Raw genomic sequence first — 26993 nt, 5'->3', positions numbered from 1 at the left:
CTTCAATGGAAAAATAACTTTCTTGAGTGTGCCAGCAGACCATAAACTGAAAGGCTGGGAAATGATGGGAAACGTCTGGCATTTGTCACAAAGGAGCATTTGTCAGGGAGTGCTTTTCAAAATCCTGCTGCCAAGATCCTGCTGCTGTGACATACTCAAAAGCTGCTAAATCAATCGTCTCTCCCCTTACCTTCTCTGCTGTGTCTTCCCCCTTATTTTCTCTTGCACTTTTAACCCTGCTCATTTTTTTTTTCCCCCTCTTGCTTTGCTGCTTTCTTCTCACACCTGTTCCTTGTAGTACCTTGGGAGGCTGACCCACCTCCACTGGAGCATGCAAGGCATCCCACTCTTCCTTTCTGTTTGCTTTAAAACATAACAAAAACCTGCAAAAAATGCACCTGCTGCTAAAGCAGTCCCACTGCCTTGTGACGGTGGCCCATGTTGCTGCCTCTCATCTCAGGTCATATGGAGGGGAACAAGTTGGAGACCTTGGTGATGCCAGATAGGTGTTGGATTGGACATTGGCTGCTGTAGAACAAGTAGCATGGGCTGTTCGTGTACGTGTAGAGCATTTATTTATATCATTGTTTATATATATATAGTCATACCATCATTTATATATATATATCGTGAGACAGAGTTATATCGCTAGCTCTAAGCAACTTGAACAGAGTAAGAAGGAAACTCTTTATCTTGCATGTGATTCTGAAAACTAGCTGCTGATTTTTGATGTGCTTTTCAGGTTAATTTGTGAAGATGGTCAGTGTTTTCTATGAACAAGGCGATTCTAAATTCCACCAACAGTATAGCCAAAATCCACTACTAGAATAAGCCAAATGTGAAATAAGGACCCAGGAATAACTTACTAATGATCATGCTGAAGAATAAGAACAAGTGTTTACGCAAGGATAAGATGCTTCAAGAACAGAGGAAAATCATCATACAATGAACTTTTCCCAGTAATAAATGGGGTTTCAAGGGCTACCTTGAAAAGTGTTGTCAACACAGTTCAGCAGAGACACACACCTGCTGTCACTTTAGTCAGTGAAAAAGTTGTCTGAAGCCCTGTCCTTATCGAGGTATTAATGTTCACAAAGTAGATGTGGGTTGATTAACTTTATGCTGTAGTCCAACAATATTGCTTTTGCTGCTGTGGGTGTGGCTATTGCTCTTTACATTTTATGCTAATCTCATTAACCACATCTTGTTACATCTACGTCTATTATCTTGAATTACTGCATTAGCAACAGGCATAAACTGTTTGTGACAGTGGGAATGAGGGAAAGTGTGTGCAGCCATTAACAAATGGTCTTAATTAGCATAGATCTGTAAATCTTTGCTTGGCAGGGAGCGTTGTATCACATGATTACAAGCTGTGAAGATGCACTTTCAGGGAGCATAAATGTCTTTTTCAATGTTCAGTTATGTGCTTTCAGCAGAGGATGCCCCAGTGGCATGATGTGGTCCCTTAGGTTTCTGGTGAGCTTTTAGAAGGATATCTAAAATGTCCTGGGAAGTCTAATAGACTGTAGGAAGCACATGGCATTGGTACTGGTTTACTGCTAGAGATCAGTTGGACACAGGAACTTCTATTCATAGTATGGCACGTGGCTAAATGCTGTGACTGGTTATTCTGGAGGCAAGCTGCCCTTCAGTCTGTATAGAGCTGACATTGATGAGTGGAAAATTAGACAAAATACCAAGAATGAGAGGCAAGGATCAGTGTGAGGAGGTTCTGATGTAGATGTTTATGATCAGTACAAGTTCTGCACAATACCTGCTGGGGAGAAATCTCCCCTGTACATCATGGGAAGGAAAGGGTCCGTTGGCTTGTTTTCTTTAATTCTTCTCCATAGTGGAAAAAATACTTCAGATAAGTGTTCTCCTGGATTCCTTTCCTGGGAAACAAACAAACCTTTTGCCAAAAATGTTCAGTCCTGTTGACTTTGGGCTCTTTATGCATTGGACTCATGCCATAACCCACCAGCCAAGAACCCCTTGGTCAGATGGAGCACAAGTAGGCTTTGTGGTCCCAACAGCCAGGCCTGCTGCTCTGAAGAGAACCACTACCTTTGCCCATGTCCACAGCAGGAGCACCATCTGTTTGGTTGGACAGTGGGTTGGGTAGGATATCTGGGGCTTGGAGCGTCTGTTCTGCAATGTCTGGGTCATCTGGTGGCTGTGCTGAAACTAAACAGGAACAGGTAATAATTCAACCTGTCGCTCCTATCTGCAGTTGTCACCTCTGAGGAACGGCTGGGTCCAAGAGGGCTTGGGAAAGTGATCCTAAGGGTCAAGGGGAGACGTGCTTGGTCTCCTCTCTGCAGATGGAGTGATAATGAACTCTCTTGAAGGAAGGAAGATGCCTGTTTGAGGCTTTTATTATCTGTGAAGCTGTGAATCATCCCAGATGCTAATCCTTTTGCGTGCAGTCAGCAGATCTGTGCTGCAGTGCCAGGGTGCTTCGGAGGCATTCAGCACACAAAGATCCTGTGCCCTGTTCTCCAGATCTTTCACTTTTTTTCTGGGACTGTTTCATGTTTAATCTTACAGTTATGCTTCTCATAGACTATTGGGCCTCATAAATCCATTTTGATAGGGAACAGAGCACAGGTCTACAAGATCAACCAGACAGGAGACTGCATCCCTTTAGCAAGAAAAGTCCTAAGGACCAACTTTGCCTCTTAAAAGAAGTGTATTCTCTGCTATTTCAAGAAACTGGATTTCATTCATAGATTGGCAGAAGAACAGAGGAGTTCCAGCCTTTCTAAAAGTTGTCACAGCTTCCTGGACTCTGCTTGCTACTGAGCTGCCCCAGGGTCCATGGTTCTGGCTCGATGCTGCAGGGGTGAAGCCCACCTTGCATCACATAAGTGATGGCAGCACCTTGGTCACAGTGTGTTCCAACATATGGGACACGATGTGGCATTTCTGTACACAGCTGCCAGATCTGGTGACATTTCTGCAGTATATGCTGAGGGTGCTGCTGACCTCCAGCATCATTTTCATCAGTACTTCAGCCCTTATTTTGGCTGGCAATGAGATTTCTGAACAGAGAACTTAAAGATCTACTATTAAACCTCTGCTTATGAATAGTAGGGGGTTGAGAATCTATATTTAGAGGAACAGTCCTTTTGTTTGGTAAAAATGAGCTATTTTGTTATTGCTTCCTTGTGAAACCTTCTCCTCCTTCACTATTTCCCTGCCAGCCCTGACTCTTAATGCAGCCATTGCAATTATAAGTCAAGCTTTAGAAAAGCAGGAAATCTTTATTTTAATAATTAATTACCCTGAGTGAAGTTGGAAGGGGGCTCAGGAGGTCATGTAGCCCAGCCTCCTGCTCTGAGAAGGGTCAGCTGTGAGATCAGAATAGGTTGCTCAGGACTTTGTGGGACTTTTTTTCGCTCATTTTGGAGTAGGTTTTTGTTTTGACTCTGGTTCCTGAGGAACCAGGAGGATTCACATGTCCCTACAAAGCCCTGTTAATCTACAAGCTGGGACACCATATAACATCTTGATCCCATCAGTAGGCTTTTAAGGGGTGAACAAAACTACTCTGCTTGTGTGAGCACTGGCTGTATAAGTGCTGAGAGAAGAGATCCTGATTTTCTGCCCAGATGTCCCTGTTCATGGCAGTTGGGTGCTTGCCAGTTTGAAGGAAAAAAAAAAAGAAAGTGCATATTCCTGGCTTTGCTGGCTGAAAAGCTCAGTAACAACAGCTCCTGCATGCTAATTGACCTCTTTTTGGCAACTTCATCAAAGGCACTGCAGAATAAGGAGGCCGCTGATTGAACTGTTTCTTCATCCCCAGAGGTGGTCCCTCTTAGGGTTGAGGCACACTGTCAGGGCCGGGGGAGAAGCTTGGAGGGCGATTAGCCAAAAAGCTTTCACTTGCTTCGCCTTCCTTGTGATACCTGCCATGAGACTGGAGATGTGAGTGGTTTGCTGCACCTCCATTGCCTCCTGCATCCCATACAGCAGCTGCCATGCTGCAGCTGCCCTACAGGTGCTCGCAAGGAGGGGAGAGCGGGTGATGCAGCTCAGAGAAAATCTGTAATGCTTAAATCTGATGGAAACATCTCACGAGTGGGGAACCACCTTCAAGGAAAACCTGGCTGCTGAAGCTGAGGCAGATGCTGATGAACTTGACTGCATTCTTTTCTCAGAGCAGTCGTGTTCGTGCTTGTTCATGCTGCTGCAAAGGCATGCAGAAATCCTGCAGAAATGAGGCGTGCAACTTTCAGCTGATTAATTAGCGGAGCATGAAAAGAGAAAATAATAACCATTTTGCTGGTACCTACTAATAGGTTTTAAAATAATTTGCTGGTTCTTCTTGTTGTTGTTGCTTTTGTGACAAATGGCATTCGCATACTTCAAAAACTTTATTTTGTTCCAGGCAGGGCCAGAAGTCCAAAATATTTGAACTTTCTGCTCAATATGAAGCCCAGAAAAACCCCTTTCGGTAGAAATATTTCATAGCATATGAACTGAAATCCTTTGTTGTGAATCAGATCAGTGTTAAACTCTCAGATCTGACAAATACCATGCTGGAATTTGTTGTCTCTTGGGGAGGACTTTAGCTAAAGATAGAGCAAAAATAGCACTGCAAGCATTGCCTTTGGGTGAAAGCTTTCCTCTTGCAGCTGTTGAGTGCTCATTCCCTACTCAGCAAACAAAGCAAGTGTGTGCAAAATAAATATTGATACCACACTCTTGCCACAGTGGCCTGGCTGACTCCATAATCATGTGTCTGTATAATGAGTTACAACAGGAGCTTGCATGACACCACATACATCACTGTCATGTGAGAGGGCAGATAGAGTTACGTTGCTATGATGGCCTGATATGGGGCAATGCACCGTTCTTGGGGTGCCCATGCAGCCTTTTCCTGTTACTGAAACTGATGATTTGTATCTGTGATTCACCAGCAGTGACTCTCTGCCTTTTTTGCTTTTAGTGATGAAAACACACGGAAAGACTTGAAGACGCTGCCTGTCTTTCCCACCAAGACACTGCAGGAACATCCCTCGCTTGCTTACTGGTGAGCTGTTTAATTCAATTTAAATGTAAATCTTCGCTGTGGATGGCAATGACAGGACTGCTCTTAGACAGCCTTGCAAACTGTTTTTACAATTCTCAGCCTGTGTTATAAAGGACTTCAAGTTAATCACTTGTGTTCAAGCATTTCCAGTTTTAGAAGGTTATGAATTGCACAAGAGCCGATGCAAATCCCTCATTGAAAGTTCAATCATGTTAATGAATCGGAGTAAGCGGGGTACCACACATTAGAAAGAGCTAATCTGAACCCCAGCCAAGTCTGTGTTTGGAAAGAACACCTTTTCAACCAACAAGCAGCAGAGCCTCTGTGATGTGCTGACCTTGGCTGGTGCCAAGTGCCCACCCAGCCACTCTCATGCTCCTCAACAGGCCAAGGGAGAAGACGAAGTAGAATAACTGGAAACAGAAAGGCAAGATCAGTTCTGTGTGGCACGAACGTGCCATGAAGGAAACAACACTTGGAATGAATCAACAATATTGTTTCCTTGTGATTCGTGCCCTTTATTTGGGTTTGTCTTGCTCATTTATTTCATTTTTCAGGCTCGATGTATACTTGAAGCATTTTCACGCATGCTGGTCCTCTGTTGTGATTTATTTTTCAGAATGAATACTGTTGGGTTTTTCTTTGTGTTTAGGTGTCTGACATTTAAGTGCATATTTCATGTTCTGCTTAAAACAAGATGTTTAAGTATATAGCAGAGAAAAAAAGTGGAAATGCCATTGCTGACAAATCTATAGGTCTTCATCTATGAAATGCCAGGTGAAAAAGTGCACTAGAGTGAAAAACTTCTGCCTTACATATGGAACACTAACCGGCCCCTGAAGCTTTGGTTCTTTAGAACATGAAATGAGTTTGTACAATTAGTACCATTCTTCTGCAGCAGCATCTGCAGCAGATCTGAAACGGTTTGTTAATTAGCCCGGAACGCAGCATGCGATGGTGGGGATTAAGATGCAGCTCCAAGCTGCTTAATGAAGAGTGGGAAAGAAATGGGTAAGAAACAGAACGTTAGCTAGAGTGAGAAATGCACAGAGGGGCACTTCTCTGCATGCTGAGCGGGCAGCTAAATGTCAGCACGTGCTGTCATATGTGGAAAAGTCGGTGAGCCTCTAAGTTGGTTTTTGTGCCTGTTTTGCAGTGAGGATAGAGTCATTGAACATTATACACAAATAAAAGGTCTGACCAGAGGACAAGCCATTGTTCAGTGAGTATGGCACTTAAAAGCATCATCTTTACAAGTCAATGCTTATTGTTTCTCTTCTCCTGAGGTGACTCTTCTGGTCCTTGTTGCTTGCAAACTTCATTTTTTGTATCTTATCAGAATTATCTTTTATGGAGTGATATTTTCCAGGTGAGGAAACCCGTGACAAGTTTCCTCTATCAAATACCTCCCATGTAGAAGAAACAACTTGGACTCCATTCATAGCTCTTTCTCTGTACCCTGCTTGCTGTCACTTTCACACCAAACTCAAAGGGAAAACCATATCTTATGTTCTGTAAGGAAGACAAGCACATCTTTGTTCAAATACTCAGAATTTAGTTCTCAAAAAACAAGGTCTTGCAGGATCACCAAGAAGGTTGAGAAGACTTCCATAGCCACGTGCTGCAGACAACTTGCAGGCTTTGTCACATAGCTCAGTGCCTGCAGCTCTGTCTCAGTAGTTCAGGGGCTTCTTTCAACAGGAACAGAGAAAAAAATTATCTGTTCAGTGATTGTCTGCATTGCATTGTGAAACAATTGTACAACTGCTTAAACAATTTCATTTGGAGTCTATCCATTTTTACCAAAGCACCATCATGAAGTAATTAGAGGCAGATGTTTCCCGAAGGCTTATAAGTTCAGTGCAGAACTGGAAGCTTTGCTTTCTGTTCTCTGAATTTCTGATAAGAGATTGAATGCTTTGTTGTATGAGAAATCTCCCATTCATTTTATCTGGGCCAGAATACCACATCTTGCTTGAGCCTGGGTGATAGGTTTTTTTCTTTATAGGCATAGGCATTAAATCATTACAGCTTTCAAAATATGCAAATGATAAATGACATGTCCTGAATGTATGTGTGAAAAAAAAATATGTTAATAGATATCATTTCCTCTAGAAAAATTAATCTGATAAGCTATAAATCTGTCTACAGGTACATGAGAGTGGTAGAAGCTTTGCCAACATATGGTGTCCATTACTATGGAGTAAAGGTTAGTAAACGTCCATAGATAATGTGATTGCTTAGCTTATTACACGTGATTACATTCCTAAAGGAGCAATTTGATGATTCAGTACCCTCCTATCAAGAATTAAACCCCACATTTTCCAACCTTTTTACTTTATGCCTCTTCAGTGTTAGAGTGGTTTCAGAGAGCAGCAAAACATTGTGCAGAAGAAGACAGAGAGGAACCTTCATTCAAAACCTTCTGTGGTTCTATCAGGAGCTAAATTTGTATCAGCTTAACTAAACTGGATATCACTTCTAGATTTGAAGTAATTAATGTTTGCTGCAGAGACATTTCTAATTTAAAAAAAAAAAGTAGAAAAGACAGCTTCTAGGTGATCAGTAGGTGCATATGTAAAGTGAAGTAACGCTGTATATAGAATGGTATTTTTGGAGAGTGATGAAAATGCAACATTTATTCCCATTTGTAGATGTAGATTTGTAGAGGCTGGACAAACATGTTTTCTTGCAGAGGAGCTCAGCAAGGGTGACGTCTCCCTACTTTCAGTTGTGGCCATGACAGTGGTACCTGAGAAGCTGATGGTTTGCACTGTTCTTCATGCTTGAGTTTCATGGATGCAGTCACTGGCCACAGTTTTTTTTCTGTCCCATATCCCTATCACTGCCACCTCTTGCAAGGAGTGACACTCATTTGTTGCAGCAGTGCTCTTGCTTTTTTGTCCACTTTGCACAACCACCGCATAGTTTCTTACCTCTGCCTGAGAAGGCAATGGAAAAAAGTTTCAACGTTCACTTTAGCAATCCACTTCACATCAATTTGTTTGCAAAAATTGTCCTTCTTCCTTACCTACCTGTACTTGTCTCAGAATGAAACAAGCTGTCATCTTGGAATTGCTTACTTCTTAAGTAGCTCTTGGTTCATGCAGGCTTCTTTTTTCAGGATAAACAAGGAATCCCTTGGTGGCTTGGAATAAGTTATAAAGGAATAGGCCAGTACGACTTACAAGACAAAGTTAAGCCCAGAAAAGTAAGTTTTCTGCATCTGATTTTTCTATTTGGGGTGGGGGTGGGGAGGTGCTGCATGCTGGGATATTGTATAAGCTGTTGTTTATTAATCTAATGAGCAAAATACAAAGGTCTGGAGGCAGAAGAATTCTGTTAAATTCAGTAAAATTCTGCCCTCTCACATAATACTGGAAGTTGTGTGTCACGGTGAGCAGCTGCCTTTGGGTGCTTTGTCTTCTTGAATTTGGTGGTCTCAGGGCAGTCTCCACAGAACCTTGGCAGCCTCCAAGGATATCTGCAGAAGCATGAAGCAACTGGGCTTCTGCACATCCCAGTGTAAAAGCCTTCTGCACAGACAGCGTTTCCTTTGGCTTTCAGAGGTGTGCTTTGTGTGTGAAATGATGAACAGATGTCTGTGAAATACAAGATGAACTGGATGGAGCTGCAGGCTTGCGTGGGCAACTGTATGCTTCTGTGACACAATGAATTATAAGGGGGAACTGAGAGTAAATGCCAAATCATGGAGGTCGCTCTCCTTTTCCACTTCCCTTCTCCCCAGCATGTTTTCTCCGGGAGAACTCTGCCAACAACTTCAGTTGTTGCTTAAGTGGGGCAGAGGGTCCCATATTACACTGCTGGCTCCCATCAGCCGCCCATCAGTCAGCCCTGACAGGCTCTGCTGGCAGCCCTGGAAATCCATCCTGCAGCCCAAGCACACGCTGTGTTGGGAACTCGCCCAGTCCTGTACATGCATAATTCTCACTGACATGGGACTGAGCCCTGCAGTCTTTGAGGAGTTGGTTAACACCGTTGGCAGTGGGTAGGAGCCAAGGGTGCATGTGAGGGAACCGTGCTGTCGGGCTGGATGTGAATGGTTTCTTTCTGGTCATGTCTTTGTTGGAATGCTGAAGCCATGAGGAGGTGCAGACATGGGGTTTTGCTGTTCTCTTTTCCCTGGAATTGTCTGGGCAGGAGTTCACATGAAGCGTGTGCGTCCTGCCAGGGAATTTCACATTTGCAAAATGATATTGTTTAGTGCATTTGTGCCAAAAAAACACTGCTTAACAGAACTTCCTCGTGAAGAGCAATTCCCTTTCAAGTTCCCAATTTGATCTTCCTTTTCCAAGACAGGCTACGACTTGGTCTCTTTTGTGCTATATTTATACATCTGCGTGTCCAAGATTGAACTCTCAAATCTGTGCTTTGTGCAGTAGAACACTTGCATTAGCCCCGGGTGTCTTTTACCACGCTTGTTAAAAGATGACACTGACACAAGAGGAGCCCTAGAAAATCAAGACAACGTTAATGTAGCATTGATTATCAGAGCAGAGCAACAAGCAGCTCCTCTTGCTCTCTCAGTGCTTTCCTATATTTAGACATCTATGAGATTTTCCTATCAGACCAAATACAGACCGTTCTCCAGCCAAGATGTCCAGCTGTGACCATCAGCTCTCTCCAAGAAAATACGGCCTTGCTGGCTAGAAGCATTGCTTTGCCAAACACTTCACACGCTTGAGGATTTCGGTTTACAACATCAACCAGACAGATGAAGGAAATTTTTTGAGGCCAGCAGGGCCCAGATACCAAGTCACACCCTGCTACAGTTTCTTATGGGATGTTGCCTTTGAACACAGCAGGAGTTACATTTAGGGGAAAAAATTTAAAAGTAAATAAGCCAAAAATATCCCCAACCAAACAGCATTCAGAAGTCACCTTTCCTGTGGAGGTGTTGCAATGGAAATTGTAACAGTTCTATGCTGTACTGTAATTATCATTGTAATTATACAAGGGAGAATGGAGATCAAAAGGGAAGGTGGGGAAGAGAGGCTTAAATGCAGAGGGAAGGTTTAATGCCAGTAAGCTCATGGAAAAAGCGTGGATGGATACAGCTGTAGTATCGCAATGTGCTCATGGATTTGTGTCTGGTGCTCACAGGAGAGGATAAGAATGGCAGAACCTCTGTTTGTGCTGAGTCCTGCCTACATTTAACACTGGAACAGGTTGTCCAAGGAGGCTGTGGATGCCCCATCCTCAGAGGCATTTGAGGCCAGGCTGGATGTGGCTCTGGGCAGCCTGGTCTGCTGTTGGTGATCCCGCACACAGCAGGGGATCGAAACTAGATCTTTGAGATCCTTTTCAACCTAGGCCATTCTATGATTCTAAAATTAGCACGTGACTAAAAATGCAGCTTATGTATATGAAGGATATTTGAAATAGACAGTGCACTTCTAGTGTGAACTATGGAAATAATTGGAATTAGATCACTGTTCAGGGAGTGAGAGCACACTGGGTGTAGAGGTGCCCATCCAGTCCGGACTTGGTTTTAGAGTTAAGATGCTGACACACTGCTGTTTGTTCCAACATAACCTCACTGTCTGTGCTATGGCAGGCAGAAGTTTGCCTTCAACCAGTGTTGTTATTTGTTGATATTCAAAAATAAATATCAAAATAAATGTTCAGAGAGAGAATAGTCTGTATAGCTTGTCAAAATCTCCAGGGAGCAGGCACTACCATTCTTTCCAAAGCAGCAAGAGGGAAGTAGGCATGTAAATTATGTCTGCCCGTCTAAGCAGAAGTGCTAGTTCTGCTGGATTTAGCAGAATTTTCTTGCTCTCCTATCTGAGAAGGAGCCAAACTCACAACTGCCATGCGCTGGTGTTATCCTGCTGTTTATACTGTGGATCAGAAGTGCCGTTGTGTTTATCCCCAGCCATCTGGGAGAGAGCATCCTGATTGTGCTCCACTTCTTCAGCTAGTGATGTTTAAATATACATAGGTCTGATTAATTCAATAACAGGGAAAGGTTGAGTCCAATCCTAATGGATCCAAACTCGGCTGGCCTTCCCCATTTTTAAAGATGCAGGCGATCTTTGGATGTGCAAACCCTTCTGAGATCTGTTGAAATGGGAAAGCTGGTGAGGTTCAGGCAGGAGATGTAGAGCTGGTGCCTGTGCTTCTCTTAAATTCCCACCTGGCTTTGCTGTGCTCCTTGTGTCATTTGTGTAACAGCAAAAGCTGCTCTCAGATGTGGCTGCATTTGTTTAATGCATTGATAGTGGGCATATGTTCTGAGATAAATCCACATTCAGAAATATAAATATACGTGCATGTATACGTGTGTGTGTGTATATAAGTAATCAACTGCTTCTATTAATATAGCATCAATTAATTCCTAACCATCCTCCTCAAAGGGTGAAATCTTTTGGCTTTATCCAAGTAGGCCTTTAGGCAAAGAAGCCTAAATATGAGCCTTGGAGCACTGTGGTTATCCCAAGATTTTGTTGTTGGATCAACACGGCTGCTTGAATAGTGTCAAATGCACTCCACAGGAAACAACTTGCAAGGCAATTGGGTGAAGCAATCTCCAGATACGTATCTCCTGGCCTTTGCCAGAGCTTGTACACGTCACATCAGACACCCTGAGCACCACAGACCATCTGCCTGGGTGCTGCTGGAAGGGATGGTCAGACCTGCCAGCTCTGCCTGCGCATGTCAGGCTGGCTGGGAAGGTTGGGTCCCAGCCACTGGTAGTTTGCTGGTCGATCTGCGATTGTTTGAAGGGAGGATTTCTGTCACTGTAAGTTGCTCGTGGAACTTTGTGTTTCTTTGGAAGTGGCTTCTAGCTAAGCAGACCCACACTGTACAGCTTTGCATGGACTGTGAGTGATGGGAGCTGAGGGAGGAGATTTGCTCCAGTGCTGTAACAGGCTGGAAACAGAAAGCAATTTTTATGTCATTTAGGAAAATAGTCTTTGTGGATAAAAGATGTGGCTCCACACTGGCTGGAGGTTATGCTATGGCTCAGTTGATTATAAACTTGAAGTCTTATAGGGCATAAAAAGACCAAGTTTGTGACCTGTGTTCAGATTTCAGCTCAGACCTGGGATTAGCTCTGCAGTCCTGCTGCTTTGCAAATGCATTCTGCCTTCAGCTGCACTTAATACAGATATCTGCTGCTTGGAGCAGTGCCTCCTGCTCGCTATGGAGGGTGTCTGGGTGGCACGCCAAGATCCCGTCCCAAATATCTTCTGGATTGATTGGGAAATGCATGAAACAAGGCCCAGGGCCCAGAACTTCATATGCTGTTTCAAAGCAAGATAGTTCTGTCTTTCATCTCTACCCGTATTCTCTTCACTGGTGAGATAAACAACGTGCTGTCTCCTATATGGAGAGTGCACTGTGGAGCAAGCTGGGTTTACTCTGCGTTCAGCCAAGACCTGGGGATACTCTGGGGGATGGGAATGTGAGAAAGCTGCTTGCTTGCTTTTCGACTTTTTCCCTCACTTCATTGTGTTTCTGTGGGCGACTCCCTGGTGATAAATGAACTATAGTGTCTGAGGAGAAAAAGTAATCTTGCTGTGGTATTGTTTCAAATCTGCAAGAATTTCAGTCGTCGTCTTGAATGCATTACGTTCTCAGGAGTGGTTTTGTTAGAGTATACTGATTTGGAAAAGGATCATATTTATGATACCTCTCTCTCTTAATTCAACATACAGTTTCTAAATGCTGATGCTGAAAGTTTTCCCTTGCAGAAGATTTGCTTAACGTAAATTTTCTGTCCTGCTTTGCTGAGCTGCTCAGAACACAATGGCGTTTGCGCAGGCTTCTCAGCAGGTGGATCTAATCATGCAGAGATTTCTTTCACTGTGTTTATTTCTCACCGAGTAGAAGCCATTGATTTAGACATCAGATACTAAGCTGGCATAATTATTTAAAATAAACACGGGGCTGTTACAAGACTGCTCTGAAATTGTGTTCCTTCCAGATGTGCAGAAAGTTGCTTAAGGCGGTGCCCCAAAGGACACATTGCCTTCTGTGGCAGTTGGGTTGCTTGTTGCAGAGACATCTCTGATTCTTACTAGTGCCAATGCCAGTGAGAACCTGGCAAGGACGGGCCGCAGTGCATTTGAAAAGAATGCTATTGAGGAGGTTTTCAGGTAGCTGGCTTAGTATGTGAGAGATGGATGCCTGCAGGTGTGAGCGCTGTCAATTTATGCTGGCACAGGTGAGAGCTGTCTGCCTCCTCCTGCCAGAAGCTGCTGCAGGTGGGGCAGCCTGGCTCTCCTTCCATCTCCTCAGGTGCCTCCCCTTGCAGCCAGGCAGAGCAACTTTAAAAAAAAGAAAAGGGTTCAGCTGGAGGCACTTTGCCAGCCAGCACACTGCAGCTGAAGGGCTGAAATGCAGGGTGGTAATTTCCTTCATCGGGGTGGGGTGCATTCCTGTGGGCACGAATCTTTTATGTTTCCTTGGTCTGAATCGCTAGATTTGTCTGGAGATTGCTGTTCCCAGTGAGCTGTGGGGATGCTGGTGGCTGGTGCACCTCACAGGCACCACACGTCCCACTGTTGGGCCCTAAGAAGGGCTAATTCTCTCTTCCTGAGGGAGCGCTGCCACCAGTGCAGCAGCAAAGCTTGCACATCCCTGCTGCCAGGGATACCCAGCGATCCCTCAGGTGGAAAACCCAACACTGGGGCAACTCAGCTCTTGGTGAGAATGTGCCATCGCCCTCGGTCTGGGAAATGGCTCTGGTGTGGGGCTGGGCAGCAGCGCTTGGCTGCGCTCTCTAGGATTCCTCCCCCCTTGAAAAAAAATGCTATTCTAAAAATATTAAACTAAATGCACCAGGCTGAGGCATGCACTGAGCACATTGCCCCTTGTCCTTTTCTCAAGGCAGGGGCTGTGCTGCGGTGCCCAGACAAACCTGCATTTTATTCCAAACCAGGTGTGAGATCAGCCAGGTTGTAAACCAACTGCTGCTATTATTAATGTGTCTCCCTGCTTAAGCTGTCAGTGTCTGTTTTGTGTCTTGTTAGACTACAATCCAGCTCTTTTTGTATGGGAAAGAGGGTGCTCATTTCGGTCTGTGCTCTGCACTATTGAGAACAGGATCATGAGAGATGAGGAGGTGACCCAAGACAGCCAGCACAGCTTCCCCAAGGGCAGATTGTGCATCACCAATCTGATGGCCTTCTACAATGCAGTGACAACATCAGTGGACAAAGGATGGGCAACTGATGTCATCTACCTGGACTTGTGCAAGGCCTCTGATGATGGTCCTACACCACATCCTTATTTCTGAATTGGAAGGATATGGGTTTGAAGAGTGGGCTAATTGGTGGATAAAGAATTGGATGGTCACAGCCAGAGGGTTCTTGACAGTGGTTTGGATGGAGGCAATGACCAATGGTGTCCCCTGGCAGTCTGTTCATCTGTGGAGGTGTTCAAGGCCAGGCTGGATGAGGCCCCGGGCAGCCTGATTTACTGCCTGATTTAGCCAGCAGCATTGGGGTTGGAACCGGATGGTCTTTAAGGTCTCTTCCAACCCAAGCTATTTGATGATTCTGCTATGTAGAAAGCTAAAGCTCCTGGTGCTTTGAGGAGCTGCAGCTGCATTGTGGAAGCCTGGCTTGTGCCTGGAGGGCTAATGAGGTGCAATCAGGTCACTTGGCACCATTGCCTTGTCCAAAGAGACCTGCAAACAGATCTTGAGCATCCAAATCCTGCTTGTAGGGTCAAATGGGAGGCCCACAGTGTGCTCAGGAGGAGTTTTTCATGAGCAGTAAGGATCTGACAGTCAGTAGAATGGGAAGGCTATTAAGAAAACATTCATTAACTCAGGTGGACCTAATCATCTGGTTAAAGGGAACATACATTGCAAAACTTCCACAAAAAAAAAAACAAAACCAACATGGTAATTATTCCTAATTGTACTTCCAGCTCTCAAAAACCAGTTTCAAATTTCCTTTTTTTTTTTTTTTTTTTTTTTTTTTTTAAACAACTGTTAGTCTTTGCATGTGTGGGTAATTCTGTTACAACTGAAATGAGAAATGATTTTGAAACGTGTCTTGTAGAGTTAGGTAGCATTTGACAGGAGCAGGAAATCTGCAGTAACAGCTTCCCAAGCACAGTATTGGTGCTCTAAATCCATTTGGGGTGGCATTGCTGCTGGCTGCAGGCAGCCCCCCTGCACTTCTTGGCCTTTGGGAGCACAGTGTTGGGCCTCAGCCACTTCCAAGCAACCTCAAAATGTGAAAGATTCTTTTAGTATTATTTTTTTTTTTCCTCTTTTTCTCTTCCTCCTTCTCTCCTCCTCCCCCCTCCCCTTTTTTTTTTACCTTCTTTTTCAATTTCTTTTATTTTTTTATTTCCTTTGGGTTTTTCATTTCCATTTTTCCCTCGTTTTCCTTTCTCCCTTTCCCTCTTTTTCCCTTTTTTTTTTTTTCTTCTTTCCTTTCCCTTTCCTTCACCCCCTTTTTCCTTTGTTCCCTTTCCCCATTTTTTCACCTCTCTTGCATCTTCCATCTCCCCTTTCTTCCTCTTCCAACCTTTTCCTTTCCCTTTTTTATTCCTTCCCATCCTGCTTATCTTCCCCACCCCCTTTTTATTTTCTCCCCCATTATATCCCATCTCCCCAGTTTTTCAAACTCGCTCAGTTCGCACCCCATCCAAGTCCCTGCTCAGGAAGCGCGGGGGGGGGGGGGCAGGAGCTGGCTGCGTGTGGGTTAGGGAATCACCATCTCCGTTTGCATTCCCCCCCCCAAACCCAAGCCATCTCTCCGCGGCTTTCCCTCAACCCTCGGGAACTCCGTACGCGTCCGGAGGAGCCCAGCCCAAAGGAAGTGACAAAGAGCCCGGGGGTGTCACCACCTGCCTCCGTGCCCGGCACCGAGCACACCCAGCGCTTATACGAGCGTGGGAGCGGAGCCGATCCGCATTGTGTTCCCTCCTCCCCCCCCCCCTCCCCGGAGCCGCAGCGATCCCGGCCGGGCTCCCCCCGCTCGCTGCCGGGGAAAGGGGGGGGTCAGGAGCCGCCTCCCAGCGGGGCGGGCAGCGCGGGGTGAGGCGCTGCTGGGGAGATGCGGTGCGGCTGCGTGAGGAGGTGAGTGGGGGGTGGTGGTGGGGTTGGGGGGGGGGGGTGGTGGTGGGGTTGGGGGGGGGGGGGGGGGGGGTGTTGCTGCGGGCCGTAAGGCAGCGGCTGCGTGGGAAAATGCTTGGGAAGTTCAGCGACAAAGAGAGAGCGGGCAGTGCGCTGGTAACGTTGGGTGGGTTGGATTCAAAGATAAATAGACTGAAGCGGCAAACTCGTATGGTCTTTTTGGGAATGAGTTATGAGTTTCTGTCGATGACTTTTCCCCCCGACGCGTTTTTCATCGAGCGGAGATTTATGATTAGAATAACAAGTCGTAGTGCTATAGAAAGGGAAGTTTTATCGAAGCAGATGAAAGTTCTTTGAAAGAGCAGCGCTGGGGTTTTCCCACAAAAGGCGTGAACGAGGTCGGGGCTCTGTTCCAACCCGCTGGGAGAATGCTTCAGGTGAAGCACGGCACAGATTGCAACTTGATCGAACACGAAGTTCTTCTGTAGCGGTGGCACAGTGCATTGATTTCAGCCACATCCTGCTGGAACATCGCACTGGTGGGGCTGATGGCACCGATGGGATGGAATGGAGGGGTCACTGCTGCCTGGCTGCCTTCTAATGTGTTTCTAATACCTGGGAATCCCCGAGCCCTGCTGCACAGGTGTGCTGTTCTCCCTGCTGGCATTCAGCAGGAAGGCAGTGGTTTCCTCGCAGCATGTCTGTGCTGCGGGGTGGCTCCTTCTGCTCCCTGTGGTTTTGCTGTGTGTGTCATAGCCCTTCTCCGAAGTGTTTCGCTGAGCCTTACGCCCTGTATCTTCAGAAAACAGAGGTCTTGGGCTTCCCCCAGCTGCTCCCTCTATGGGGGGAGACCGTCAGTGTTGATGTGATTACTTTATGGTTCTTTTGCATTTAAACAGAAGGAAAAGGACTTTGCCCACCTTCCTGAGGTCCTTACAGACATTGAAGGGTGACATTAAATGTGCTGTTTGTGCAAGCAGATTCATCACAGGCAAAATCCAAAAGTTGCAGTGCATTGCTTGTAAAAGTGTGCATTTACTTGAAGGGCATCCTAAACATCTGTATTTGTGTGCTTGTTTTAACTGATGTTATGAATGTTACTGCTGAATCTATGCCATAGCTGAAGATGCACAGAACTTGTAGTTTGCTGGAGTTGCATAACCTGGGGGAGAAATCAGTGACTCTTGGAGTGACCGTGCTCTGCCACTCTCTCCCAATTCTCCTATAGCTATTCCAATGGAAACAGCTGGAAAACCTCTATTTCCGTGAGAAGAAGTTTGCTGTGGAAGTGCACGATCCCCGCAGGTGAGGCTGGAGGGGCACCCAGAACCACGGGAGGAGTCTCTCCCAGTGTGGGCATTCGTTGTCCCTGCAAACTGATGGGTGGGATGGGATCTTGTGCTGATGTCAATGCAGAACTGTGTTTAATTAACTGGCTATGGAGCCAACCCCTGGGAGTTAGAGGGGAGAAAAGGGAGCAGCGGGTGGGGGGTGAGAAGGAAATCCAAGTTCTGATCTCTAGCATGAAGCCTTGACTGATGAGGAAACAGGCTTTGGGGGCTTTAAACCCAGCAGGGCTGTCCTCAAGTTGCATTTCTTTTCACCTCTTCAGGATTTCAGTGTCAAGAAGGACCTTTGGTCAGAGCGGGCTGGTAGTGCAAACCTGGTATGCAAACACTTCCCTGATCAAATCCATCTGGGTAATGGCAATCAGTCAACACCAGTTCTACTTGGACAGAAAACAAAGCAAAGTAAGTTACACGGCATTTTGCTGTAGGCATGAGCTTCAACACCTCTCCTGCATGTCCTTCAGTGTATGTTGTTCCATGGATAAACTGCTCTCCAGAGAAAAAATGCAAATAGTTTTCATCCGCTTTTTGAGCAGACTATCAGCTATGGTATTGTTATAGGATCCATTTGAGCCTGCCTCCAATTAAGAGCAATGGAAGTGTAATCACAGCAAAGAGAATTCCCACGTCTCAGTGTTTAATATGCCTTTTTTTCTTTTGTCTCTTCTGGTGTTCATTTTGAGAAGAGCGCAAATAGAGAAGGGATTTGGAAGCAGTTCAGGCTTTGGGGCCGGGTTGAAGGAGTGCTGGGGCAGTCAGCTCTTGTGCGAGGGTTTTGTGGGGGATGAGGTGTGAAATGGCATCTTCTGTGACCTTGTGTTCTGAAATTAATTAGAAGTAACTTGATCTCATTTTTTAACTCCTTCAGGCAAAAATTCCTTCAGCCAGAAGTTTGGATGATATCGCCATGGATTTGACAGAGATGGGAACACCAAAAGTTTCAAAGCTAGTGACTCTGGAGGCAAAAAATCAGCTTATTATGGCCAGCAGTGGCAGCTTAATCTCATCAGGTAATGCTCTGTGTAAATCAAAGCCTTGTATACAGCAGGGCTTGTGTGTGTAGGAAGGGACAATGAGTCCAGCTGACCATAAATACAGCAAAACTGTGACAGCATGCGTTAGTTTACATATGAGATGGTAACATCTGTTGTTATCATATGCTGTTTCCTCTCCTGCTATAACTAACAAAGAAGTAAAAATATGCTGAAGGCAGATAAGCACCCGTGTAATCTTGATCCATAAGTAACTTGCCATCAGTTTACCAGTTAGTCTGTCCTTGGATGACTGCGTGTCCCATCTGAGTTTGAGGGCAGTTTAATCCAAGCAAGTTTCAAGCACCTGCCCTAGGTGTTGAATGGACCTGAGCTTCCTCAAAAATCAGCAGAAAAGAGACATTTTCTCAAATAAAATTTGGCTCTGAAGTGGGCTCTGGATGTCTCTGCCACCTATGGAGGAGGTCTGGGCAGACGGAAGCCTGCCTGGTCCCACCAGAGTGCCTGGAGCTGAAACCCAAGCAAGGGCCATCAGTGTCTGTACCAAGTATCATAGATATCCGTAATGCTAATCCTAATGTTCTGGATAGTGGGTTTTCAGGTTTCATGCTTGAGGCTTACTTGCAGTTGTTGGGGGTTTGAAGGAGTGTGGATTTTCTTAGAGCCTGCATCCTGGATAGCACAGGGGCTGGATGTTTTGTCTCAAAGGTGATGCAGTGTGACTAGGTCAGCCAGCTCTGAGGAGATCTCAGTTCACCTGCCTGTTGTAGGACAGAATGAAATGACTTTTACCTGCAAATTCTCTAATAAAATAATTATATTTTTCAGGCTCTCAGGATTCAGAAGTGAGCGAAGAACAAAAGAAGGAGAAAATTATGGAGCTAAAGAAGAAAGAGAAACTCCTTCAGGAAAAACTACTCCAGAAAGTTGAGGAGCTGAAGAAAATCTGCCTGCGTGAAGCGGTGAGAGCCTGGGGGTGGAGGTGGGTGAGAGCCCTTCTTGCCCATTGGACCTTCACGTAGAGCCCTCTCTGTTCCTCAGGAGCTGACGGGCAAGATGCCAAAGGAGTATCCTCTGAGCGCTGGAGAGGAACCTCCCCAGGTCAGAAGACGTGTTGGCACAGCCTTCAAGCTGGATGACAACCTGCTCCCTACTGAGGAGGTGAGTGATGTGGCTTGTTTGCACAGCAGAGGTGGGGTGGTCAGACCGGTGGCCAAAGCTACTTCTAAACAATTCTGCTCTTCCCTGGTGATTTAAGATGAGACAGTCGCATGCCTGTGCTGAGGGGATTTTGACAGGTGCTGCCCTTATTTCAGCCTTAAAGCCCTCTGGACTGCACCCTGGTTTGGCTGCATTACTTATATCTTAATGTGAATGTTGCTGCTAATTGGAAAAGAACAGATAGATAATGCCATTTGGCAGTGTGTGACTGTGAGTTTTCCTCCTCATGAGCTCTGATTTGTTTTGTGCTGAGCTTATGTTTGAACCCAGAGCATGACAGAGGTGTGTTGACCCCTTTGCAAAATCATCTGTCTGTGGGCATAGTTGGGTGACAGATGACAGCAGGAGGAGATTTATCTCTGGCTTAATGCAAGTTCCACTTAAGTAGAAGCTCTCTCTATGTTGCTCAAGAAGCTAATGTGAATTTTGCTGGCAGAATCTGACTCAGGAGCTATGCTAATTCAGGTGTATGTTATTTCTGGACATGCATCATTCCCCCTCATTCCTTGAGAGACTTGTTATCTGGCTGTATCATCCTTAGTAGAAGAGGTTGAGCACTTTGCATCCATCTTTCACCCCAAACTCTGTGCCCTGGCTCCTATAGTACTGGTGTAACCTCTGTCTGCAGCAAACTGCTTGTATGCAACTGAAACCAAGTCCTGCTTCCAGATTTAATAATGTACCCCTTCACTCTTCTCTGCTTCTTTCATATGAACCTCTCACAGTTGTTTACAAACAACTCAACAAACTCCAGTCTCCTTGTTATGTAGGTACATGGCGATGGAAATCTTTATTTTCTGTAATGTAGAGAATTCCAATAGATGTTTTCAGGCTTTGCCTTGGAGCAGGAGGGCTGTGAGCTCGCCATGTAACAGGTGGGGCTAGCCTTGAATTCAGGTGTGCAATTTCAGCCACCCAGCCTTGAGAACCTGGGATCTTTCTTGAGAGATCTCACAATCTGAAGTCACAGACAGAGGATCTGAAGTTTTCCTGTGCTGAGTTTCTTGTGTATAAGCTTTGGAGTTTCTGTGGTTTGTGCTCAAATCTCGCTTTGTTACCGCAAAACCGGATTGTCTTTTGTGTAGCCTCATCTGAATAACTCATCTCTCAAATTTGCAGGATCCCGCTTTGCAGGAATTGGAGAGCAATTTTGTCATACAGCAGAAGCTGGTGGAAGCTGCAAAGAAACTTGCCAGCGAGCCGGACCTCTGCAAAAATGTGAAGAAGAAAAGAAAACAGGAGTATGCCGATGCTGTAAAAAAGCTTCAAGAGATAGAAAATTCCATAAATGAATACAGGATCAAGTGTGGCAAAAAGCCAACCCAAAAATCAACTCTTACTCTGCCAGGTAAACAAGAGAATTCCCCGTGTTCTGATGAAGACAGAGACAAAGAAGTCGTATTTGGCTCACTTACATGTTTTGTTTACATCTTTGTATGATTTTTATCTTCTCTGAGGCAGTTAAGTAAGAAAGCGAGATGCAATTGCTGCATCTGCCACAATAAGCACACAGCTCAGAGGCTGAGGGCAGATTAGCTGCTGTTCTGGTCACAAGTGCAGACACGTAGCAGTGCTATAGATAGAAGGCTGGCAGGAGCATCACTGCTGAAACTGATGTGGTGTCCCAGTTTGTAGTGCACTGGATACAGGTGTATTGCTGAGCTGCCACACATGAGGTCTCTTTCTCTTTGTTTCTGCAATGCTGCAGTTCTGGCACAACCAGACTGTGAGTTTTCCTGCCCTCGCTGTCCCTCACTTGCACTGAGAGCTCAGTGTGGGTCCTCAGTCAGCATGCAATGCAGCAATGCTGGGCTGTCCATCATCACAAGGCGATAATCCTGAGAGAGGATGATAATTGCTCTTTACTGTGGCTCATCTCGTTCCTGATTGACGGAGGTGAAGAAAACATCTGTTTTTCCAGCTATTGCTCACTGATCTGGGCACTAAGCATGGGAGGTCCTGCATTACCTGGTGCTCATGATGTGCAATGACAACAGAGTAAGCTGCTGAAAGCCAACAGGAGCACAGACAGCATCCATGCATACCTGCTGCTGTTTGTTGCATGGAGCTTTCTCTGCCATCATGCAAACAAGGAACTTCAAAGTCGAACATGCAATTCCTTGGTCCTTAAGCAAACGCCATTTAGCTCATTGTTTTGCAATATCTGATGCGTGGCATCCTTGTTTGCCATCTGAGAAGGGGAGTACAGACAGGAGGGACTGGATTCCTCTGAGGGTCTGCCTTTTTGCGGGTGGAAGCAGCAGGCATTGCTCCAGCGGTAGCTTAGCTGTATTTCTTTCCAGCTCCCAACTCCTGCAGCACAGCGCATTTACTCCACCAGAAGCAGCTCTCTCTTGCTTCAATACCTGATTGCATATGCAAGCTTTTTGCTATCGCTGATTGTATTCTGGGTTCAAGGTGCAGGGTTGCGTGAAGCTCAGCAGTGATGTCTCTTGTATCTATAAAGTTTGGGACTGGCTTGGAAATGACGCACTGAATGGTAACACTGATTTATTGAATCACACCATAGCTGTTTCCATCCCAGGCCCCCAGGGATGGGAGGTGAAGGACACACGGGGCTGTCTCCTGCTCTCCACGTTCTCCTCTCCCTTTCCTTTGCTTCCTTTGTACCTTCAGAGAGTTTCTTCCCCTTTATAGGGAATTGCACAGGTTTGGGATTTGAATTCAGAGCTCCTGCTCCTGAAATCAGCAAAAAATTCCTGAGTTCGTATGAATTTGAATTGAAGCAGAATTTGCACACAAATGAGCATAATGCCAAATTTCAAAAGCTGTTTAGGACCTACCAGGTAGGATTTTGGGTGTACCCAAGGAGATTAAATGCTAGCAGCCAAGATCTACATGTCTGTGTAGGCTCCTGCCTCCTATAGAAGCACCGGAACACCCTGTGAGATCTCTTAAGAGTTGAATGGAAAACACCTTTCTGAATCTTGGCCTGATTCCCACCACAGCTGAAAAAATCTGCTTTGATAATGATGTAGGTAGCTTGCAGAACTGCAATGGAAACAAGTAGGTCCTGAGAGGAAAGCAAATCAGGACTGTCTTTGGGGTGCTGAAGTCTGAAATGTTTTGGTTGCAGCCTTATGGGTATGAACAGACTCTCGAGCTTTAGAAAATAAACTCCATACGATATTCTGAAATTAATGTTGAGTGTTCTTAAAGTGCTTGTTTTCATTCACAGATGATATAATCCCATCTGAGAGCAGCTCTCTGTCTGATACGACAACCTATGATGACGGTACGTTGATTATCCTTTTCTTCCTTCTGTCTGTTTGGAGACACTCATTGGCTTAACACCCTTTAGGCTGCTATTTTATTGTCTTCCAATGACAAATTGCAGCAGAGGAAAAAAGAGCTTAGTCAGGAGTCGGTGATCGTAATGAGTTACTTATTGAAAGGTTCAGCTCTGTGGGCTGATTTGAATCATCTTCAGGGAAGGAATCTGGATGTACTGTGATCAGCTGCTGTGAATTTCTAGCAGATGCTTTGTCCCTGGGACCTGACCAGAGGCAGATGAGTGGCTGGAGGAGGTGGGAGCTGGGAGGAATTGCTCAGGCCTTCTGTCCTCACAGCTACTAAAACTCACTAAAAGTGGAAGAGTCAGAGACAGCACGGATCTGTTTACGTTTCAGTGTTACCTAGTGAGCTGCATCTTGCATGGGTTTGGTGTTTGCTCAGCTTACTCATTTCACGCACACACCCACAGGCACACATTCACACCCTGTTCCACAAGGTGGAAAGGACTTGGCTTGCCTCTCCCTTTGCTGGATAATCATCATCTGGGGACAAACATTATCTAAATTATTACTCACTTTTCAGTTCGGGCCTGATTCTGATCTTGCTTGTCCCAGTTTTAGACTCGTACAACCCATCTGGCACTATAAAAAGGAGTTGCACCTGGTTCCTGCTTGCAGAAGTAGAGCTGAGGTTTCGGTTTGGGAACATGTTCTGTGATACTTGTCCTACATTTACCTGTGTTAGCTGTAGTTTCCTTTTGGTTCTAATGGGATTTTGCCGGATTTTGCTGTAAGCAAAGTGAGAACAAGGATCTAGCCAACATCTTCACAACTGCCTTCAGCCAAATTTGTCTGTCAGTGCTCATTCAGTCGCTTTTGAAGTCAGTTCTTTTCAGGTTGTAGTTAAACTAATCCTTAAAATGTCATTTTCAAGTGAAGTGCTGAATGGTGAGGGAGAATAACTGGCTTTGGTGCAGCTGATGGGAGGGACAGAGTTGCAGAACAGGCACTTGCCCAAAGAGCTCCCACTTGGTGGTCCTGCACAGTGCTGAGCAGGAACCTCAGCAGCAGTCAGGGCTGTGAAACCTGCACAAATCTGCACAGTGTCCTGCCAGGAAAGCACGGCGCAGGCAGCTGTGCTGCAGCCTCCTGGAGTCACAGCTCCTGCCCTCATCTCCATGGCACAAAGTTTCTGCTCAGTGGCTGCAGATTTCCACAACGGGCAAAAATAGCATGGATTTTGCTTAACTAAACAATATTCCTTTCCAGCAGGCAGTGAATCCCTCAGCGTGCCAGCACAACGAACCAGCTCTGCACAGCTTTCCCCAAGGCTGCTTCCACCAAAGTCTCTCGGGCTGGAGAGAGTTCATCTCAGAAAGTCATCCATGAACGAGCAGCTCTTGGAATCAAGACATTCCAGGTACTGCACATCTCAGCTCTTCTGGGCATGAGAGCTCGGCCCTGTCAGATTGGTTATGATGGACTCTCAGAGTTGCTGCAGCTTCCACACTTCTCTTGTGGTTTAAGAGTTTGGTGATAAGCATTAAATTTGCTGCTTAGTAATACATGTGCATAGAGGTAGTCATCAGTGTCTGTGAAACTGTAGGAGAGTGTTGTCTTTGTGAGTCAGGTGAGAAACGCAGTGGGAAGTGTTGTGCTTAAGGAATTGCCCACCATTACTCTCACTCTCTGTCTCTATTTTTGTGGTTTGTTTTCAGTGTTAAACAACTTGTCTTTTTTCTGGTGACTGTAATTGCTTCAGATAACACCAAACCATACCCATCCCTCCTGATCCTATCAGTATTCCAGCAGGTACATTGTTACAACACCAAGAATTCACCTGAGACTTGAGAAGCAGTTTGTCTAGAAATAGGAGAATTGCTGGGATGTAAGCCGCGTGCCAGCATCAGTGCCAGCTGCAGCAGGTGGCTCAGGTTCCATATGGATTTATAGGATTTGGGCAGTTGCGTGCTGGGGGAGCAGCTCCATGGAGCACATAGGAGCAGTAGCTCAGTTGTGGGATTGTTCTGTGCGAGTCTGATCTGGTGCTGGTTGTTCTCAGTATAAGGATTCTCACTGATCTCAATGTTTCTTGGACTGTGTTATGAAGCATTCGGATAATTTTTGTCCCTTCCCTTTAACACAGAGCACACACAGTCTCGGTCTGGGTGACTTGCATTGTGTTTACCCTAATTGGAACTCTGTATCCTTTGCTGCAGGGACCCACTTTCCACTCACAGCAGTCCTTACCGCACCCTGGAACGAGTGGCCCCGTCCCATGGAGGAAGAAGCATGCCTACAACACCTGTGCTCACACGCAATGCCTACAGCAGCAGCCACTTACAGTAAGGGGCCAGGCTGTCTGAATGTCTCATCTGGATATTTGGGGCACTGGGTTGCTATCAGCCACCATCTGCTGGCACGGTGCTGCACCAGCTTTGTGACGTGCACGTGAGAGCATTTACATGAGCATGGGGCAGCAGCAGAAATAGCAGCGTGCGCTGCTGCACAAGTGGGAGTCTGTCTGCAAATAGGGGTGAGATGGAAGCTATGTGCTTACAGATATCATCTGTGGATTCATGTCCTCTGGGCCTCCTTAAAAAATAAGAGACCCAATGGAGGAGGGAGATCCAAATTACTGCCCTTACTGTGAGAAGGAGAGATGCTATAAATAATAAAAGCTGGTAAAGACCTCATGGTTTATTTAGCTGAGGTAATGTAGCTGCAGGAAACCCACCTTCCTATGCTCCCAGCTTTGCTCAGCTGCTTGGCTAGATGTTACGTACTCTAGATGTTGCACACTTTGACTGCTCCCTCCTGTAAGTCACTGCAGAATGAGAGGCTGTGAGCTTTGCTGCATCTCATAGGTTACTTTTGTCACTCTCGTAGGTTACCTTGCTCACCATAATTTTTATCTGAAAGATCTGCTGCTGCTGCAGCAAATGGAAAATTCAACCAAGCCTAATTCTATGTAAAAAGGAAATACTAGTTTGTTTTTGTGCTTTGGTTGGGGAGGAAGCATGCCTCGTTTGTCCACATGTGCTCCCTCCAGCTCTCTGCCTGCGTGTGCCTGCATTTAACCAACCTACATCTGTATTGTTGCAGGCCAGATGTTTCCCCACACCACTGCAGGCAGCGCAGTGGCAGCCTGGAGTCCCAGACCCACCTCCTGGCTGAGGTTCCCGCTGAGAAGACGGCCTTCTCCCTCACAAAGTCCCAGAGAAGCAGCAGCACTGAGATCCTCGATGATGGATCATCCTACACCAGCCAGTCGAGCACCGAGTATTACTGCGTGACACCTACACCCAAACCATATTACACTACTCAGACACTTGACAACAGGACCAGGGGTCGAAGACGGTCAAAGAAACAGCACATCTCTGCTGCAGGTTCAGGAAGTATGCCAAATCTTGCCCAAAAGGATGTCCGGAATGGTGTCTACCACAAAAGCCAGGAGCAGCCTTCCTCCAGCTACTATATTTCTGGATATTCCCCGTACACTGAATCTGATGTTTATTACAACGGAGGATACGTTTATGAGAGTGATACAGAGGGGCAGTACAGCGTCAATCCCTCGTATCGCTCGTCGGCACATTACGGATACGACCGTTACAGGGAATTCAGGTCTTACAATGAGGATGAAGTGGACAGAGTACCGCACAACCCATACGCAACCCTACGGCTTCCAAGGAAGCAAGTTGCTAAAACGGAGCATATAACCAAAAACATTCACAAGGCCTTAGTAGCAGAGCATCTCCGTGGTTGGTACCAGCGTGCCTCTAGTCAAAAGGAACAGGGTCATTGCCTGCAGGCAGGCTTTGAGTCTGACAGAGGGTCTCAAAGGAGTTTGGGCTTTGCTGGTCTGCAGGTGCCGTGCTCTCCCAGCAGTCGGGTGTCGTCTTTCTCGTCGGGTAATGTCTCGTTGCTTTGATGCTAATTGTTCTTTCCATCCCTTCTGTTCATCAAATTCATCCCCTGTAATGAATGACCTAAGCAGGGCCGAAAGGTAGATAAGAAACTCAACAGGATTTTTGTTCCTTCTGTTCTGTGCTTAGGAAGAATACTCCTTGC

At 45.7% G+C, this 26993-nt stretch overlaps 1 protein-coding gene and 1 long non-coding RNA gene across 9 annotated transcripts in view; both read left to right on the top strand.

Moving 5' to 3' along the window:
* FRMD4B (FERM domain containing 4B) overlaps positions 1–26993 on the top strand; it is a 106044-nt gene that overhangs the window by 75786 nt on the left and 3265 nt on the right. For 6 of the 8 annotated variants that reach the window (XM_052679253.1, XM_052679256.1, XM_052679255.1 and 3 more), the window contains 14 exons: positions 4958–5041; positions 6198–6263; positions 7193–7250; positions 8166–8252; positions 17335–17411; positions 17719–17857; positions 18324–18465; positions 19276–19409; positions 19489–19608; positions 20788–21016; positions 22868–22924; positions 24192–24342; positions 25142–25267; positions 26028–26833. In XM_052679253.1, the coding sequence (XP_052535213.1) occupies positions 4958–5041; positions 6198–6263; positions 7193–7250; positions 8166–8252; positions 17335–17411; positions 17719–17857; positions 18324–18465; positions 19276–19409; positions 19489–19608; positions 20788–21016; positions 22868–22924; positions 24192–24342; positions 25142–25267; positions 26028–26833 (2276 nt within the window). The remainder of the gene's footprint in view (positions 1–4957; positions 5042–6197; positions 6264–7192; positions 7251–8165; positions 8253–17334; positions 17412–17718; positions 17858–18323; positions 18466–19275; positions 19410–19488; positions 19609–20787; positions 21017–22867; positions 22925–24191; positions 24343–25141; positions 25268–26027; positions 26834–26993) is intronic. The other 2 variants (XM_052679254.1, XM_052679251.1) reach the window with 1 other exon arrangement.
* On the top strand, positions 8259–14913 carry LOC128078741 (uncharacterized). Its single transcript, XR_008205782.1, has 2 exons — positions 8259–10230; positions 10282–14913. It is a non-coding gene; the product is annotated as an uncharacterized LOC128078741 (long non-coding RNA).

Source organism: Tympanuchus pallidicinctus, unplaced genomic scaffold (assembly GCF_026119805.1).
Source record: "Tympanuchus pallidicinctus isolate F22 unplaced genomic scaffold, pur_lepc_1.0 scaffold17, whole genome shotgun sequence".
NCBI classification, from domain to species: Eukaryota; Metazoa; Chordata; class Aves; order Galliformes; family Phasianidae; genus Tympanuchus; species Tympanuchus pallidicinctus.
The sequence above is the reverse complement of the archived record's forward strand: the minus strand, read 5'-3'. Positions and strand labels throughout refer to the sequence as shown.